The sequence below is a fragment of the Aotus nancymaae genome, unplaced genomic scaffold, assembly GCF_030222135.1.
Source record: "Aotus nancymaae isolate 86718 unplaced genomic scaffold, 86718_ANA_hifiasm-v0.15.2.pri h1tg000043l, whole genome shotgun sequence".
NCBI lineage: Eukaryota > Metazoa > Chordata > Mammalia > Primates > Aotidae > Aotus > Aotus nancymaae.
In genome coordinates, this window is record NW_026988457.1 from 13,125,758 (window position 1) to 13,138,513 (window position 12,756).

Below are 12,756 nucleotides of genomic sequence, written 5' to 3' on the forward strand. Positions count from 1 at the left end.
TTCCATATGAAGTTTAAGGTGGTTTTTTCCAGTTCTGTGAAGAAGGTCATTGGTAGCTTGATGGGGAGAGCGTTGAATCTGTAAATTACTTTGGGCAGTATGGCCATTTTCATGATATTGATTCTTCCTAACCATGAACATGGAATGTTTCTCCATCTGTTTGTGTCCTCTCTTATTTCATTGAGCAGTGGTTTGTAGTTCTCCTTAAAGAGGTCCTTTACATTCCTTGTTAGTTGTATTCCTAGGTATTTTATTCTCTTTGTAGCAATTGTGAATGGCAGTTCGTTCTTGATTTGGCTCTCTTTAAGTCTGTTATTGGTGTATAGGAATGCTTGTGATTTTTGCACGTTGATTTTGTATCCTGAGACTTTGCTGAAGTTGCTTATCAGTTTCAGGAGATTTTGGGCTGAGATGATAGGGTCTTCTAGATATACAATTGTGAATGGCAGTTCGTTCTTGATTTGGCTCTCTTTAAGTCTGTTATTGGTGTATAGGAATGCTTGTGATTTTTGCACATTGATTTTGTATCCTGAGACTTTGCTGAAGTTGCTTATCAGTTTCAGGAGATTTTGGGCTGAGATGATAGGGTCTTCTAGATATACAATCATGTCGTCTGCAAATAGAGACAATTTGACTTCCTCCTTTCCTAATTGAATATCCTTTATTTCTTTTTCTTGCCTGATTGCTCTGGCTGGAACTTCCAGTACTATATTGAATAGGAGTGGTGAGAGAGGGCATCCTTGTCTAGTGCCAGATTTCAAAGGGAATGCTTCCAGTTTTTGCCCATTCAGTATGATATTGGCTGTCGGTTTGTCATAAATAGCTTTTATTATTTTGAGATACGTTCTGTCGATACCTAGTTTATTGAGAGTTTTTAGCATAAAGGGCTGTTAAATTTTGTCGAAGGCCTTCTCTGCATCAATTGAGATAATCATGTGGTTTTTGTCTTTGGTTCTGTTTATGTGGTGAATTACATTTATAGACTTGCGTATATTGAACCAGCCTTGCATCCCTGGGATGAATCCTACTTGATCATGGCAGATAAGCTTTTTGATGTGCTGTTGCAATTCGTTTGCCAGTATTTTATTGAAGATTTTTGCATCTATGTTCATCATGGATATTGGCCTGTAGTTTTCTTTTCTTGTTGAGTCTCTGCCGGGTTTTGGTATTAGGATGATGTTGGTCTCATAAAATGATTTTGGAAGGATTCCCTCTTTTTGGATTATTTGGAATAGTTTCAGTAGGAATGGTACCAGTTCCTCTTTGTATGTCTGGTAGAATTCAGCTGTGAACCCATCTGGACCTGGGTTTTTTTTTGGGTGGTAGGCTCTTAATTGCTGCCTCGACTTCAGACCTGGTTATTGGTCTATTCAGGGTTTTGGCTTCTTCCTGGTTTAGGCTTGGGAGGAGGCAACTGTCCAGGAATTTATCCATTTCTTCCAGGTTTTCTAGTTTATGTGCATAGAGTTGTTTGTAATAATCTCTGATGATGATTTGAATTTCTGTGGAATCTGTGGTGATATCCCCTTTATCATTTTTTATTGCATCTATTTGGTTATTCTCTCTTTTCTTTTTTATTAGTCTGGCTAGTGGTCTGTCTATTTTGTTGATCTTTTCAAAAAACCAGCTCCTGGATTTATTGATTTTTTGTAGGGTTTTTCGTGTCTCTATCTCCTTCAATTCTGCTTTGATCTTAGTTATTTCTTGTCTTCTGCTAGGTTTTGAGTTTTTTTGATCTTGTTCCTCTAGTTCTTTCAGTTTTGATGATAGGGTGTCAATTTTGGATCTCTCCTTTCTTCTCATGTGGGCACTTATTGCTATATATTTTCCTCTAGAGACTGCTTTAAATGTGTCCCAGAGATTTTGGTATGTGGTGTTTTCGTTCTCGTTGGTTTCGAAGAACATCTTTATTTCTGCCTTCATTTCATTGTTTATCCAGTCAACATTCAGGAGAAAGTTGTTCATTTGCCATAAGGCTGTGCGGTTCTGGGTTGGTTTCTGAATTCTGAGTTCTAACTTGATTGCACTGTGGTCTGAGAGACTGTTTGTTATGGTTTCCGTTCTTTTGCATTTGCTGAGGAGTGATTTACTTCCAATTATGTGGTCAATTTTAGAGTAGGTGTGATGTGTTGCTGAGAAGAATGTATATTCTGTGGATTTGGGGTGGAGAGTTCTGTATATGTCTATTAGGTTTGCTTGTTCCAGGTCTGAGTTCAAGTCCTGGATATGCTTGTTAATTTTCTGTCTCATTGATCTGTCTAAAATTGACAATGGTGTGTTGAAGTCTCCCACTATTATTGTGTGGGAGTCTAGGTCTCTTTGTAAGTCTTTAAGAACTTGCCTTATGTATCTGGGTACTCCTGTATTAGGTGCATATATAATTAGGATCGTTAGCTCTTCTTGTTGCATTGATCCTTTTACCATTATGTAATGTCCTTCTTTGTCTCTTTTGGTCTTTGTTGCTTTAAAGTCTATTTTATCAGAGATGAGAATTGCAACTCCTGCTTTTTTTTGCTCTCCATTTGCTTGGTAAATCTTCCTCCATCCCTTTATTTTGAGCCTTTGTGTATCCTTGCATGTGAGATGGGTTTCCTGGATACAGCACACTGATGGGTTTTGTTTTTTTATCCAATTTGCCAGTCTGTGTCTTTTGATTGGGGCATTTAGTCCATTTACATTTAGGGTTAATATTGTTATGTGTGAATTTGATCCTGTCATTTTGATGCTAGCTGGCTGTTTTGCCCATTGGTTGATGCAGATTCTTCATTGTGTTGATGCTGTTTACCATTTCGTGTGTTTTTGGAGTGGCTGGTACTGGTTGTTCTTTTCTATGTGTAGTGCCTCCTTCAGGAGCTCTTGTAAAGCTGGTCTGGTGGTGATGAAATCTCTGAGTACTTGCTTGTTCACAAAGGATTTTATTTTTCCTTCACTTATGAAGCTTAGTTTGGCTGGATATGAAATTCTGAGTTGAAAGTTCTTTTCTTTAAGGATGTTGAATATCGGCCCCCACTCTCTTCTGGCCTGTAGGGTTTCTGCTGAGATCTGCTGTGAGTCTGATGGGCTTCCCTTTGTGCGTAACCCGACCTTTCTCTCTGGCTGCCCTTAGTATTTTCTCCTTCCTTTCAACCCTGGTGAATCTGATGATTATGTGCCTTGGGGTTGCTCTTCTAGAGGAATATCTTTGTGGTGTTCTCTGTATTTCCTGGATTTGAATATTGGCCTGCCTTGCTAGGTTGGGGAAGTTTTCCTGGATAACATCCTGAAGAGTATTTTCCAGCTCAGATGCATTCTCTTCGTCACATTCGGGTACACCTATCAAACGTAGATTAGGTCTTTTCACATAGTCCCATATTTCTTGTTGACTTTGTTCATTCCTTTTTACCCTGTTTTCTCTAATCTTGCCTTCTCATTTTATTTCATTGAGTTGATCTTCGACCTCTGATATCCTTTCTTCTGCTTGGTCAATTCGGCTGTTGAAACTTGTGCATGCTTCATGAAGTTCTCGTGTTGTGTTTTTCAGCTCCATCAATTCACTCATATTCCTCTCTAAGTTGTCCATTCTCATTAGTATTTCATCAAGTCTTTTTTCAAGGTTCTTAGTTTCTTTGCATTGGTTTAGAACATGTTCTTTTAGCTCACGGAAGTTTCTTATTATCCACTTTCTGAAAGCTGATTCTGTCATTTCATCACACTCATTCTCCATCCAGTCTTGTTCCCTTGCTGGTGAGGAGTTGTGCTACCATGTAGGAGGAGAGGTGTTCTGGTTTCTGGTGTTTTCATCCTTTTTGCGCTGGTTTCTTCCCATCTTTGTGGATTTATCCACCTATCAACTTTGTAGTTGCTGTCTTTCTGATTTTGGTAATTTTAAGTCTGCAGCAGCAGAACTCATAAACCCCCTTTTCTTCCCCCCAGGTGTTCTGTCCCAGGGAGTTAGGGCTTTATGATTTTCCGCTGTCTTGCTGCCATTTTCCCTGCCCATAAGGTGGCAGCCTAGTCACACTCAGCCTGCAGAGGCTTCGCTGAGCTGCTGTGGGCTCCGCCCAGCTTCCGTGTGAACTTCCCTGTAGTCCTATTTATATGGGTGTAGTTAGAACTGCTTCTGCTATGCTGGCCCGCCCCTGTAGTGATGGAGTCTCTGTAGTGGCGGGTTGCCTTGGTTACTGCAAATTGCCCTGGGAACTGCAGAGTGTTTCCGTAATGGAGGACGCCCCTCCTCCACAGAGCTGGACTGTCCCGGGTTCAGTTTTGTTTCCCTTGGTGCGTTTTTGCCCGGGAATCTCCTGGCTTGACTCCCCGTTTCAACTCCCCTTGCTGGCTTAGAGGGGACTCAGTCTCGCTCACTCTGCACAAGGAGCCACTACCCCAGGGCACAGGCCGAGCGGCCGCGCCGGTCAAACCAGCGGCGCTGGTGACCTGTGGGATACCTCCGCCTGTGAATCTCCTTGTCTGTGGGCAGTAAAAATCCGTCTGGAACTGCGGTGTCCACTCACCCTCTGCACTTTCTCTCAGAGCTGCAATCCCGAGTTCCTCCTAACCGGCCATCTTGGATCCCTCCAGATTACAGGCTTTTAGCATGCCTCCGTCATTTGGAAATAGCAAGCAAGTACGTAAAGATCAACTCTGTGAGCTTTAATTCAAGAAAGAAAGTAGCAATTCCCTGGAATTATGAAGGACACCCCAGATCCTGGGGAGGACAATGCAGGCAAACAGCCTACATGGCAGCATTTGACTGATAAAAGTGAGTGAAGCCTCAGTATGTGAGAGAAGCAGACAGTATCCCTCTGTCTTACCTTTCCACTGGAGATCTAAGCAACCCAGGCAGAGGAAGAGCACTGTTTCTCCCAAGTCCTGGGGCTAATTTGAGGAGAGGCTTGGAGACTTTGTGAGGGAAAGACACAGGAAAAAGTTGCAGGCATTTTTCCAAATCTGGACTGAAAGCAGGATAACTTCGGGGGACCTTCCCAATCTGGCTCCACTCAACTTGTCCCCACAACCCCCCTACTCCTAGGGCTGAGGAGGGAGCTTAGATTAATGTGTACTCAGGAATCAGCCTATTGCCTGAGGCAACAGAGAGTTCCTCCCAATAGACAAGGATCAAGTAAACAGCCGGCAGCACTGGCCACAGCCAGCTCTTACCCATGGCACCATCTACTGGCTTGTAGGTATATATAAAACCTGCTCACAGAAGTGCATAGGGCTACAGAAGCAAAGCCAAAAGACCCTACCTAGCATGCTCTACAATCACACACCCCTAGAGGGGAGGAAAAGGGAAAGAAGAAAACAAACAAACAACAACAACAAAAATAATAATATCATAGGAAAGGAAAGAAAAAGAAAAAATGCTAGTATCTCCAGACAAGATGGACCAGTGCAAGAATTCTGGCACCATGAGAAATCTGAATGTAGTGACACCACCAAAAGATCACACTAGCTCTCTGGCAATGCTTTCTACCAAAATGAAAACTCAGAAATGATAATAAAGAATTCAAAGCATGGGGTGCAAGGAAGCTCAATGAGATTCAAGGTTGAAATCAACAAAAAGAAACATCTAAATCAATCCAGGAAATGAAGGAAGAGATAAACATCTTAATAAGAAATCAATCAGAACTTCTGAAATTAAAAAAACTCACTTAAGGAATTTCAAAATACAATTGAAAGCTTTATCAATAGACTAGACCAAGTAGAAAACATAATTTCAGAGCTTGAAGACTGGTCTTTTGAGCTAATCCCATTAGACAAAAATAAAGGAAAAAGAATTTTAAAAAGTGAAGAAATATGAGATTGTGTAGTGACCAACCCTACGAATTACAGGCATTCCCTTGAGAGAAGGAGAAAAAGAGAACAACCTGGAAAACATATTTGATAGAATAATTCAAGAAAATTTCTTCAATCTTGTTAGAAAGGTAGACATTTAGCTAAATAAAGCCAGAGAGCACCTGCAAGATACTATTAAAAATGAACATTACCAAGGCATATACTTACCAGACTGTCCAAGGTCACTGACAAAGAAAAAATCCTAAAGGTACTAGAGAAAAAGGCCAGATCACATACAAAAGGATCTTCATCAGGATAACAGCAGACTTCTCTGCAGAAATCTTACAAGCCAGAAGAGATTAGGGGGTCTATTTTCAGAATTCTTAAATAAAATAAATTATAATCAAGAGATTCATATCCCACCAAGCTAAGCTTCCTGAGTGAAGGAGAAATAAAAACAGTTTTCCAGAGAAGCAAGTGCCAAGAAAATTCATTACCACTAGACCAGTCTTACAAGAGATACCTACGGGAGCTCTAAACATGGAAATGAAAGAATGATACTTGCTATCATAAAAACTGACCCTATAAAACAACCACACAATAGAAAGTACAAAGCAACTAGCAAACAATTTCATGATAGGGTGAAAAGCTCACATGTCAATATTAACCTTGAATATAAATGGTTTAAACACACCACTGAAAAGTCACAGAGTGGCAAGTTGGATTAAAAAAACAAAACCCATCTGTCTGCTGTCTTTAAGAGACCCATCTCACATGTAACACCACCAATAGGTTCAAAGTAAAGGGTTGAAGAAAGATCTGTCATACAAACAAAACACAAAAAAGAGCAGGGGCTACTCTTTGTAAAACAGATAAAACAGGCTTTAAACACCAACAATAGTAAAAAAGGACAAAGAAGGGCATTACATAATGATAAGGAGTTCAATTCACCAAGAAGCCTTAACTATCCTAAATATATATGCACCCAACATTGGCTCACCCAGGTTAATAAAACAGATACTTTTAGACCTATGAAAAGACTTAGTCACACAACAATAGTCAGGGAACTTAAACCCCACTGATAACACTACACAGATCATTAAGACAGAAAACTAACAAAGAAATTCTGCATTAAAATTCAACACTTGACCAACTGGACCTAATAGAAACCTAAAGAACACTCCACCCATCAACCACAGAATATACATTATTCTCATTTGCACACCAAACACATTCCAAAATCAACCACATGTTCTACCATGAAGCAAGCCTCAATAAATTTAAAAAAATCGAAATCATATCAACCATTCTTTCAGACCACAGTTGAATAAAAATAAAAACCATTACCAGGAAGATATCTAAAAACCACACAATTACATGGAAATTTAGCAACTTGCTCCTGTATGACTTTTGGGTAAATGACAAAATTAAGGCAGAAATTAAAAAATTATTTGAAATAAATGAAAACAGAAACACAACATAAAATCTCTGAGATGCAGCAAAAGAAGTGTAACAGGAAAGTTTATAGTGCTAAATGTGTACTTCAAAAAGCTATTAAAATCTCAAATTAATGATGTAAATATCACACCTAGAGAAATTAGAAAAATAAGAACCCCAAACCTAGCAGAAGAAAAAAATAACTAAAATCAGAGGAAACGGAACAAAATTGAGACCCCTAAATCAAAACAAAGAATCAGAGAAACCACACAGGGAGGGGAGCATCACACACTGGGGTCTGTGGGGAGGAACTAGGGGAGGGACAGTGGAGGGTGGGGAGTTGGGGAGGGATAACATGAGGATAAATGCCAGATATAGGTGATGGGGAGGAAGGCAGCCAACCACACTGCCATGTGTGTACCTATGCAACAATCTTACGTGTTCTTCACATGTACCCCAGAACCTAAAATGCAATTAAAAAAAAAGAATCAAAGAAACCAAAAGTTGATTCTTTGAAAAGACAAACAAAATTAATAGATTGCTAGCTAAATTAACAAAAAGAAAGCAGATTCAAATAAGCACAACCAGAAATGACAAAGATGACATTACAACCAATCTCACAGAAATATAAAATGTCCTCTGAGACTATTATGAACACCTCTATGCATATACACTACATGATCTAGAGGAAATGAATAAATTCCTGGAAACACAGAACCTCCCAAGATTGAATCAAAAAGAAAGTGAAACCCTAACCAGACCAATACCAAGCTCCAAAATTGAATCCATAATTCAAAAGCCTATGAATTGGTTGGGTGTGGTGGCTCATGTCTGTAATCCCAGCACTTTGGGAGGCCAAGGTGGGCAGATCACTAGGTCAGGAATTCAAGACCAGCCAGGTCGATATGGTGAAACCTCGTCTCTACTAGAAATACAAAAATTAGCTGGGCATGGTGGCGGGCGCCTGTAATCCTAACTACTCAGGAGGCTGAGGCAGGAGAATTGCTTTAAGCTAGGAGGTAGAGGTTGTAGCGAGTCAAGTTCATGCCACTGCACTCCAGCCTGGGCAACAGAGCAAGACACTGTCTCAAAACAAACAAAAAAAACCTATGAATGAAAAAAGCCCTCCTATGAGCTCAGTGAGCGGAGGGGCATCTGCCATTGCTGAGGCTCAGGTAGGTGGTTTTAACCTCTACTGTGTAAACAAAGTCACCAGGAAGTTTACACAGCAACTGGGCAGAGCTTGCGGCAGCTCAGCAAGGCCTCTTCAGGCAGACTGTCACTTGTCTCCCTTCTGACTGGGCAGGGCATCTCTGAAAAAAGGCAGCAGCCCATCAGGGACTTATAAATAAAGCCCCCACCTTCCTGGGACAGAGCATGTGGGAAAAGGGGCAGCTGTGGGTTCAGCTTCAGCAGACTTAAACATCCCTGCCCAGCAGCTCTGAAGGAGCAATAGATCTCCCAGCACAGCACTCGAGCTCTGGTAAGAGACAAACCGCACCCTCAAGTGGCTCTCTGACCCCATGTATCCTGACTGGGAGACAACTCCCAGTAGGGGCCAACAGACACCTCATACAGAGGAGCTCTGGTTGGCATCTGGCGGGTACCCTTCTGAAATGAAGCTACCAGAGGAAGGAACTGACAGCAATCTTTGCTGTTTGGCAGCTCCCCCTGGTGATTCCCAGGCAAGCAGGGTATGGAGTAGACCTCCAGCAAACTCCGGCAGACCTGCAGCCAAGGGGCCTGTTAGAAGGGAAACTAATGAACAGAAAGAAATAGTTTCAACATCAACAGAAAGGACGTCCACCCAGAGACCCCATCCAAAGGTCACCAACTTCAAAGACCAAAGGTCACCAACTTCAAAGACCAAAGGTCACCAACTTCAAAGACCAAAGGTAGACGAATCCACAAAGATGGGAAGAAACCAGTGCAAAAGGGCTGAAATCTCCAAAAACAAGAATGCCTCTTCTCCTCCAAGGGATCACAACTCCTCACTGGCAAGGGAACAAAATTGGATGGAGAATGAGTTTGATGAACTGACAGAAGCAGGCTTCAGTAGGTGGGTAATAATAAATTTCTCTGAGCTAAAGGAGCATGTTCTAACCCAATGCAAGGAAGCTAAGAACCTTGAAAAAAGGTTAGACAAAATGCTAACTAGAATAACCAACATAGAGAAAAACATAAATAACCTGATGGAGCTGAAAAACACAGCACGAGAACTTTGTGAAGCATACACAAGTTTCTTGTTTTGTTTTGTTTTGTTTTTTTTGAGACAGAGTCTCTCACTGTCTCCCAGGCTGGAGTGCAACAGCACAATCTTGGCTCACTGCAACCTCTGGCTTCCAGGTTCAAGTGAATCTCCTGCCTTAGCCTCCCAAGTAGCTGGGATTACAGGTGCCCACCACCACACCCGGCTAATTTTTTGTATTTTTAATAGGGACGGGGTTTCATTATGTTGGCCAGGCTGGTCTCAAATTCCTGACCTTGTGATCTGCCCACCTTGGCCTCCCAATGTACTGGGATTACAAGCATGAGCCACCATGCCCAGCCACATACATAAGTTTCAATAGCCAAATCAATCAAGTGGAAGAAATGATATCAGAGATTGAAGATCAACTCAGTGAAATAAAGCAAGGAGGCAAGATTAGAAAAAAAAGAGTAAAAATAAATAACAAAGTTTCCAAGAAATATGGGATTATATGAAAAGACCAAATCTACATCTGATTGGTGTACCTGAAAGTGACGGGGAGAATGAAACCAAGTTGGAAAACACTCTTCAGGATATTATCCAGGAGAACTTCCCCAACTTAGCAAGGCAGGCCAGAGCCTGTATATTAACTAATCTATAGCTAAACACAACATGTGTATATTAACTAATGGGCTTGAAACTAGTCAATAAGACTAAAACTTGATTTTATTGAGTTATATAAGTCATATATAACTGGAATATTTTCCTGGAATTTCATATAAAAATTGATTCAGAGTCCACTAAAAATGTAATTCTTTATGTTTGTTAAAAATTGTGAAATATGTTTAGATGATTATTTAAAGCCTACACCTGAATGAGAGAAAATCTAACTGAACTTAAATTGGTTGGATTTACAAATGGCTTTTTCCCCCATTTTAACCCCACCAATGTCAGTTTCTTTTTATCATTACACTATCAAAATTCCAGTATAATTTTTGAAATAGCATCTCTGTTGGCTCCCTTAATCTAAAAGATTCTCACAAAATATAAGAACAACCTTAAATATTACTGGAACAAAAGCAGACATTATAGTCCAATGGAACAGAATAGAAAGCCCAGAATAAATCCATGCATTTATAATCAGCTGATCTTTGACAAAGGTGCCAAGAATCCATGATGGGGAAAGGACAGTCTCTTCAATAAACGATACTGGGGAAACTGGATGTTTACTTCTGGAAGAGTGAAATTGCACCCTATCACACCCCATATACAAAAATCAACTCAAAGTAAATGCTTAACTGTGAAACCTGAAATTGGAAAACTACTAGGATAAAACACAGGGAAAAATCTTCTTGACATTGGTCTGGGCCAAGATTTTTTGGATATGACTGAAAAGCATAGGCAACAAAAGGAAAAATAGACAAATGATATTGTATCAAACTAAAAAGCATTTGCACAGCAAAGGAAACAATTATAAAGAGGCAACCTACAGAATGGGAGAAAATATCTGCAAAGCTTACATTAGGTAACAGGTTAATTTTTTTTTTAAAAAAAAAGGAACTCAAACAACACAATAGCAAGAGAACAAGTTACTTCTCTAGAAAACGGGCAAAGAACCTGAAAAGATATTTCCCAAAGTAAGACATACTAATGACCAAGAGGTATATGGAAAAATGTTAAACATCATTAATCATCAGGGAAAAGCAAATTAAAATCACAAAGAGGTATTTTCATACCTGTTAGGATGGTCATAAACTAAAAGACAAAAGAAGAGTTGGTGAGGATGTAGAGAAAAGAGAACACCCATGTATACTGTTGGTGTGAATGTAAATTAGTAGTTATTATGAAAAACAGCACAAAGATTCCTCAAAAAAAAACAAAAACGAAAACAAAAATAGAACTACCATATGATTTGGAGATTCCACTTCTGTGTATATATCCAAAGGAAATGAAATCTGCACTCCCATGTTCACTGTAGCATTATTTACAATAGCCAAGCTATGGAGTCAATCTAAATGTCATCAATGGATGAATGGATAAAGAATATGTGGTATATATACATAAGGGCATACTATTCAGCCTTAGAAGATATCCTGTCACTTGAGATAATATGGATGAACCTGGAGAATGTTATGCTAAGTGAAACAAGCCAAACATAGAAAGACAAATACTGCATGTCTCACCTATTTGTGGAATCTAAGAAAGTCAAATTCATACAAGCAGAGAGTAGAAGGGTGGTTACCAGGCACTGGTGGGACAAAAGTGAGGGGATTGTGGAGATGTTGGTTTTTATTTTATTACTATTATTTTTTGAGATGGAGTTTTGTTCTTGTTGCCCAGACTGGAGTGTAATGGTGCAATCTCAGCTCACTGCAAACTCCACCTCCAGTAATAAAGCAATTTTCCTGCCTCAGGCTCCCAAGTAGCTGGTATTACAGGCGTATACCACCACACCCAGCTAATTTTTTGTATTTTTAGTAGAGACAGGGTTTCACCATGTTGGCCAGGCTGGTCTTGAACTTCCGACCTCAGGTGATCCATCCCCCTTGGCCTCCCAAAGTGCTGGGATTACAGGCATGAGCCACCGCACCCAGCCTGAGATGTTGGTTAAAGGATGCAGAATTTCAGTTAGATAGGAAGAGTAAGTTCAGGAAATTTATTGTACAACACAGTGACCACAGTTAATAATAATATATACTTGAAAATTGCTGAGAGAGTAGATTTTAAATGTTCTCACCACAAAGAAGTATGTGGAGTAATGCATATGTTAATTAGCTTGATTTAGCCATTTCACAATGTTTACATATATCAAAACATCATGTTGTATACCATAAATATATTGATTTTTTATTTGTTAATTCACAGATAAAAAGAGCTGCCTTAAATAAAATAAAAGTACTCTCACATTCTAAAATTAAAGACTATTTGTATTTTGAGAGATATAAACTGGAAAACCAAAAATAAAGAAATCCAAATAGTAGGAAAAAAAGGAAAAATATGCTCAACCTTCCTTAGTTTTTTTCCTACTTTCTTCCCTTCCTTATCCTCTCCTTGTCTCTTACCTTTCCTCCTCTCCTCTTTCCTTTCTCCTTCCCTTCTTTCAGTCTTGGAGCTAATATTTTAAAATGCTAACAATTATTAATACTTATTAATAGCAATATGTATCTTGCTCTTGTACTATATCTATAGTTACATGTCTTTAGAAAGGGAGAAATAAAAAGGAAAATGTTTTACCTTTGCCTCCTTTACAGTGAATCACTATGATGTTTTCAGGATCTTGAGCCATCCACTCAGTTGCTTCCTTTGAGAATACCACCATCTCGCTGATTCCAAGTTTAAGATTTTTAGTTAAATTATTTTCAAAAAATTAAGCCCAA

The 12,756-nt window shown here is 39.6% G+C and overlaps 1 protein-coding gene across 1 annotated transcript in view; it reads right to left on the reverse strand.

Annotated features, from left to right (window-relative positions):
- LOC105729169 (phosphatidylinositol 3,4,5-trisphosphate 3-phosphatase TPTE2-like) overlaps positions 1-12,756 on the reverse strand; it is a 77,723-nt gene that overhangs the window by 18,517 nt on the left and 46,450 nt on the right. Inside the window, exon 16 of the mRNA XM_064361771.1 lies at positions 12,614-12,702. Coding sequence (XP_064217841.1) covers positions 12,614-12,702 — 89 coding nt within the window. The remainder of the gene's footprint in view (positions 1-12,613; positions 12,703-12,756) is intronic.